Source organism: Charadrius vociferus, unplaced genomic scaffold, assembly GCF_000708025.1.
Source record: "Charadrius vociferus isolate BGI_N301 unplaced genomic scaffold, ASM70802v2 scaffold32, whole genome shotgun sequence".
Lineage (NCBI taxonomy): Eukaryota > Metazoa > Chordata > Aves > Charadriiformes > Charadriidae > Charadrius > Charadrius vociferus.
In genome coordinates, this window is record NW_009647856.1 from 97557 (window position 1) to 104915 (window position 7359).

Sequence of the window (7359 nt, forward strand, 5' to 3'; positions counted from 1 at the left end):
AATTGCTTCAGCAATAACACAGAATTACACTGCTCTTGTGCTTAGTCATAATGATAGTCTAGGTTTCTCTTTTAAATGTGATGGCCACATGCCAAAATTTGGATACTTTGATTCAAGATGGCAGTAAAAAATGAGGGTAGAGAGGGAAATAACCTATTTTAATAGGCCTGTACAGCTGAAGAAATAGGTTACTGGGTCTGTCGTGTCTGTTGATACACGTGGCCCCTATGGACAGCTACTGTTGTAACAGAGATCGTAACCTAAACACAATGTGCATGTAACAGAAAACTTCTGTGATATTTAATATAGTTCATAAACTTATTTGGGGACTACAAAGTGCTTATATTGGACAGGGATAGTAAGCTGAGGCACCTGAAAACAAAGGGAAGTTATGTATTGCCCCAGTTCCAGAAAGAGGCATTTTTATGCAGTTGATACAATGCTGATCAGATTTAACCCAGAGTTGAGAAATAGCTGGCTCCAGGTACTACTGATGGACTTGACTCTAAAGCCGATTTACATTTGTATCCAGAGGCATATAAGGATGTAACTGATAGGCACTCATAATGGCTATGAATAACTCTGTGTTGTTTTAGTTCCCCTAATGAATGCTAAGGAAGTAGAGGTCGGAATGTGTAGTGAAAGGAGCGCGCTGCCTTTTGGGTGGTAGGTAGCTATTGAATTTTATTGGCTATAATATGAAACATCACTGTTGTAGGAGGCAGCCAGAGAGTTTAAGCAGCATCAGTAATAAATGTGAATAAAACCTTGGATAGGGAATAAATTGGAAATGAAATATATTAAGAGTAGGGGGAATTGTTGAACCTAACTTGGTGGTGTATGTAACTGAGCTACACTGAGTGAATTCTAAGTGGAGGGTATTTAATGAATTAGTTTTTTTTTCATAACGGCATTGGCATAAGTAGTTTTTGTTTACAACAGTATATTCCAGTTCTCACCCTTCCCTGTCTTGGCCGGTTTGTTGGTATCAACACTTGCATGGTTGCACAGTGATGCAGGTGAAAATGAAGTGTTTCTCTAGGGGATGGGAAGGTAAGAAGCGACTATCAGCTAGATCAGTTTCTTGAACTAATTCACTATGTGGACACAAATGTTTGTTTTGGCAAGCCTGGGGGAGTGATGAGAGCAGAAATGGATTGGCTCATGGTGGTGGTTACTTAAGTAATACTGCTGTTGTAAGAATATGCCTAAGAACACATGACCATGGATAGGTGCTTCGCATTTGTTTTATTTGTAACTATTTTTTTTCTCTGTTAGGGCTAAATAAAACTTTGCTTTGTTTTACTGTTGAGCCTCAAAACTAGATAAGACTGGTAAGGGATTCATCCTAATTCCATGAGGTTGTTTATGGAGAGACCTGTTTCTGTTATCAACTCAGTTATTCATCTTTCTTCGACAGTACACAAGATCACTGTAGAGTCAGCATACTTTCAGAGCTGTTGAGAACAGAGAAGAACTGGCCTGGCAGCCTATAACTGTGCTTTGAAATGGGTACATCCAAGAATGGAATAAGGCTGTACTAGCATGGATTTTTTGCTTTGTGGATGTTTGGAAAATACGGAAATAGGACATCACACAGAATCTCAAGCTGGCTGTTAAAATATCAAATAATGTGAATTAAAATGTCTGCAATGCTTGTTCTTGCCTGCAACTTTTAATGGGAAGTCTCAAATAATAATAAATTATTTATAGATCAGCTAGTTGCAATCTTGAGAGATCTTTGTGTACATCCCAAGACCAAGAGTGTGTGGAATAATTGCTGTTGGAACTGCGGTTGCAGTCATTAAAAAAAAAAAATATGTATAGTGAAAGAAAACCTCCAAGTTGTGTAGCGATACAAGGTTTGCAGAAAGATCAGGTTCTTGCTTTGGTAAGTCTACAGTGGTATGATGAACAGCCCGAAGAAGTGCACAATAAAAGTTTAACTGCATTCAGAATTTGCCAGTCTCAAACTGTTCATTAATTAAAGCAGACAATTTCAGACCTGAAGAAAAAATAAAAGCACAGACAACACTTAGCTGGCAGTCGTTTGATGGTCGAGTGTGCAGGAGCCTTTTTTCAAAAAAATACTTATATGCTCCTTAGTATTTGCAAATACCTTACCTTTCAGCTGAAGTTCTTTTTGGGGGGGTTTCTTTGGTTGGTATTTTTGTTGGTTTTGTTTTGTTTTCTATTGTTTGTTTGTTGGGTGTGGTGTGTTTTTTTTTTAGTTTCAAGCCAACAAGTATGCATTTTGCAGTCATAAAAAACATGTTTGTTGAAAGAAAACTTCCAAGTTGTGTAGTGGTATATGGCTTGCAGGAAGCTCTGATTCTTGCTCTGGTAAGGCTACACTGGCCTGATGAAGCACAAACCAAAAGAATTTGCTAGGAATTTTGTGCTGTCCCTTTTAGGTGATGTGTAGTTCAGCCCAGCTGTGGATGTAGTCTGGACAGAGAGACAGTGATTAGAAATGAACCAAACTTGTTGCTTCAAGAATAGAGAAAATTAAGGCTATTTGGAAAGCTGTGGGATGTTTGCAAGGTAAGTTTTGTGGATGTTGTTGGGTTCCAGTAGACCATTGCTTCATAGTAACTCTCTCTTAAACTTTCTGGCTTAGGGATTTGTTAAATAAGGACCACATTTCTGTGTGGAAAAGGAGGATAAATCTGTTCTGGCAGACTTCACGGTTAGTAGTATGGCTGTGCATGGCTGTATGCTTAGTAGGGGGAACTACGTTATGGAGTCGTGCATGTTAGAGGAGACTGGGTGGAAACTGTGAAGGCTCACAGAATAGATTTTATGTCTATGCATTTCTTCAAATAAAGTTACAGTTACTTGGCTTCAAGCTCTGCTGTGTTTAAAAGACCATTTGAAAAGAAAAATTTCAATGTCAGAGTGCTGCTTGTAACGTTAATGTATCCGGTTTCCAACCTTCCTTTAGAACAGAAAGAGAAAGTATTAAAATGTTTAGTTAAACTTTCAATTATTTTCCTAAACAAACAGAAGACAAAGCCAAAATGTTTGTATCCAAGTTTTCAGTTATATAAGCAATGCTAAAATAAACAATTGACCCCAAACCTGTTGTCCTAAGGGCTATATCCTGTTCACAGGTGTAAGCCTGTTTGCTGGGACACAAGACATGGGTTTTCCATGCCACGTCCTGCCTGGTCTACAACTTCTCTCATGCTTTGTGGATTGCTAGGGGCCCCTTAGTATTTGGTGCTGGAAAACCAGTTATGTGAGCTCTGCATTTTGATTCATGTTAGGCTTCATCCTATTCATCAGACAGTGGCGTTCTTCCCCTCTGTCTAGAGTACCTTCTGGCCTTGTGGATTTGGGATGACTAATGGTCTCCTTTAGTAGTTTGTATGTCTTGGTCCATTTCCTTTTCTGAATTCCGTTGAAGCAGTAAAGCATCTCTGAGCACAGAGAGGGTGGTTGCGTTGCGTCTTGCCTGAGCCCCTCGTACAAATGGTGGCAATCCCCTTGCCCTTGTTTGGGGGTAAGTCACCCAAACATCCTGAAATATGAGTTCCACCCGTTAAGAAAGCAGTTTATTGCTTTTAAGTAGAATAGTACTTTTCCTCTTTGTTTAAAAGTGTGGAAAACAGAAGATTTCTTGTGGAACCTTACAGTAACAAATATCCACCAAGGACATGACCCTTTCCCCCTGCCCCTCCCAAGTGAACACTACTCCAGTTTTATTTTGGTGTCTCTATTGCTCATAATTTGGCTGGCAATCCAGTGCTTAAATTTATTTCTTAAATGCCAAACTATTATTTTTTATTTTTATTTTTTTTTTAGGGGAAGAATTCAGGAAAGCTGGCTGAAAAATCAGCTCATTTCTGATTGGGTATTTTCTGATATTTAAAATATACCTGCCAAATCTCCTTGTCTGTAGAGGCTTTATTTTTGCAAAAGGGTATGAATCTCTGTGGACTAATAACTAGTTGAATTTTATTTTAAGCTAATGATTCCTGGCTTTCAAGAAATTATCATCTACCCCCTTTTTTGTTTTAATTAGAAAAATCAGATTCCTTTTACTGTACTCTATGAATATTCTAGGATATATTTTACCAGTTAAAATGAAACAGAAATGAACTGGCAAGATAGATACTTCAAAGGAATCTACAGTTAATCAGGAATATTTTGTCAGTTAGTTGTTTGTAAATGTGTCCCTTTCTTATGCATGTAAAAGGGTTTAAAGTGTTCTGTGAGCACTGAGGTCTTTTATCCCTTCAGTTGCTTATGGAATACTAATGAAAGTAATGTATGTGCATCATGTGGAAAATATGTTGGCAGACAGATACCTGCAGTGCCTTAAATGTTTTGGCATTGTCTCTGTTTAATCAGCATGGTTGATTCCTACTTCCCCCAGAGGTTTATACTTTCAGAATAAGATCAAAGGTTTATATGAAAATTTAAGCAAAAGTAGAATTCGCCTGTTTCAGAGATGAATGAATAGATAAACAGAAGCTTAAAAATAAAACCTTAGGCACTCCGGTCTCTAATATAAAATGTCTTGTAGGAACAATAATTATGGTAGTTATATGTATTTAAAAATCAGACATCTGAGATGTTAACAGAAGAATTTCCTGGAATTAAGTACCTATCTGATTAAACTTTTGTGATTTATTTTCATGATGCTTTCTAGAAGAGTAGATGTTTTATGCTGTGTCTGTGTGCTTTGCTAAATTAATAAGCTGACTTGGCATTGAAAATGCTTTTTGAGGAATGCCAAAAAAAAACCCCCAAACGCTCTTAAGTTAAAGTAACAGTTAAAATATCCATTACCGTTTTGGGGGTATTCTGTCTGCCTTTTTGTGGCACTGATTCTGTTACCATTTATGTCTGCTTAAAATGGTATAGAACAAGTTGGGTGGCTGTTCCATTCAAGGCTGATTCCAGTAAATGTTTAGTGGAATAGAGAAAAAAAGCATAGGAGTATCAATGGTTAAATTAAAATTATGATGCAGATGTGGTATCTTATTGCTAAATAGAAAATAAATAAATGGAGTGGTTTCAGTAAAATTATGGGGAAGATAGAGTGCAAAGCAATTGCATTAAAGCGAGATTATGACCAAGGGTATTATTTATAAAAAAAAATTTATCAGTAATGTTTTCTGAACGTTGTTCATGCTTCTTTATCAGAAGTGAATTTTGATGTGTTAATATTTTATCTCTACTGTGTGGCAAAATAATGGTTATTTTGTTAAGAAAATTTCACAATATTTACCCTTTGCAACTGACACCATGCTTTCTGTTTAGTAATTGGTTGCTGCTGAAATAGCAGGGACGGGCTCTGCATTTGCAGTTGGAGCATCACTGGTAAATGCACTTGGGTACAGTCTGATAACACTTCTTATATGTGTGTAAAATCTTAGCTGTAATGTTGCGGTGACAATATATTTCTTTTTCCCTGTAATTATGAACTTATGGGGGGCACAGTGAATTATGCAATTTCTAGGAAAACTGTGGGTTTTAATACTGTTCTCTGAAAATGTTGTTTGAGTAGACTGGCTTCGGTACTTCAGCCCAGTGCTTCTCATACGAGGTTTGAGTATCTGAGTTGTAGATAGGCTAAAATGTGGTGGAGAGTTTTCCAGAGGGCAATCTTCACAATGTCTTATTAAAAATTATTCCTGCACCTAAGCATTACATCATGCTGTATGTTCATTATTGGTCATCTATTTTTTATCAGGTAGAGTTTGTAAGTCCCAGAAAGTTGTGAACTCGTTTTTTAAAATAGCAACCTATTTTTTTAAAAAAACCTTTCAGAACAGTATATTTACTTTCAACTGAAATATGGAAAGGAAATATAGAAACAAGCATTTAGCTTCAACTGAATTGCTTCAGCAACTTTTAAAATAAAATAGGGATATTTGTCTTTTCTACTTTGGATATAATGAGATCAGTAGGACTCCATATTCCTGCAATGCTCAAGTGCAGTTTAGAATAAGAGACTCTGACTACTAAGTTTGCAGTTTTCTATGAAACATGCCAGAATTGAGACTTTATAGAAATAAGCTTTTCTCAGTTATTTTCTCACTTTTTTTTATATTTCACAATGGAATTAAGAACAAACATTGCAGCCATGATTTTTTTGAGATGTTCCAATTTTCTGGGGCCTTTCGCTAGTCATTTCAGTTAAGCATGTATCAAAATTGTATTTGAAACAGTTACTTTTATTGTTATTACAATAATATTTTCCTTCGTTTTGGACAAAATAGGAAATGGAAACAAATGTCTTTTGTGTTTCGACTTTTCTGCATGTATCTGCATCTTGTTGGTAGAAGTAATGTGTTTGTTATTGCCACATGAGGCTGTTGCTCTTACTACAAAACAAAGTCACTATATAGGCAAATCCTAAGGGACTGTATAGTTCCAGCGTCTCTTGGACAGGTTAGCGGGATTGTATTACAGCAGGCACTAAGTGTCATAAGTTTCAGGAGAAACTTGCTATTCTTCCAAAATGGAAATTAAGGAACCCTTCCCCCTCACTCCTGCAGTTAGTAGATAATAGTGTTAGTATCTGAAGCCACGCATACCGGGGAGTAAAATTCTGCCTGAACTACAAAGAGATCTCATGTCTACTTGCCACAGCATGTTTTTGAAGTCTTTTGTGTCATAGCAACTGTTTTAAAAGCATATTTTGTTGAGGAAAAAATACAGTAGATCATAAAATGAGAAGGGCAGGCTTGTTTCTAACGTGTGTGAGAACATTCAAGCTTATGAATGTTGATGTTAGTCCAAGAAAAGATTGATTAATTTAAAATCTATTTTAGTTCTCCCCCAAAAAATATGGATAAGAAAATGGATGAAGACCAGCCTTTTACTGCGTGTAACCAGTACCCTAAAGAAGCAGTGAGGAAACGTCAGAATTCGGGTCGAGGTTCCAGGGGCAGCGATTCTTCCAGGACATCCAGGAAAAGCTTCAGGCTGGACTACAGATTAGAAGAGGATGTAACTAAATCAAAGAGAGGCAAAGATGGGAAATTTGTCAACCCGTGGCCAACATGGAAATCGCCAACCTTGCCAAATATTTTGAAATGGTCCCTCATGGAAAAAAATAACAGCAATGTGCCATGCTCAAAGCAGGTAAATACTTGCATGTTGTCTGTTCTTCATTTTGACTGCTTTTACCTCTGGTCTAATTGATAAAATAGGACAGTTTCTAGCTAATACTTACTGGCCATCTTTTGGAGACTTTTCTAAGTGTTGTTTTTCCGATTTTATTATCACTTTATTCTTTTCAGAAGGTAGGCTAATACTTTATCTTTTGATTTGTCCAGTTCAGTTTATATTTACAAAAACAACAAAAATGGCCCCCTAGTTCAATCAGAAATTAGTTACACT

General features: G+C 36.8%; 1 protein-coding gene across 1 annotated transcript in view; it reads left to right on the forward strand.

Annotated features, from left to right (window-relative positions):
• The window catches only part of NAPEPLD (N-acyl phosphatidylethanolamine phospholipase D), a 21480-nt gene that overhangs the window by 4962 nt on the left and 9159 nt on the right, over positions 1–7359 (forward strand). The window contains exon 2 of the mRNA XM_009882910.1: positions 6789–7101. Coding sequence (XP_009881212.1) covers positions 6789–7101 — 313 coding nt within the window. The remainder of the gene's footprint in view (positions 1–6788; positions 7102–7359) is intronic.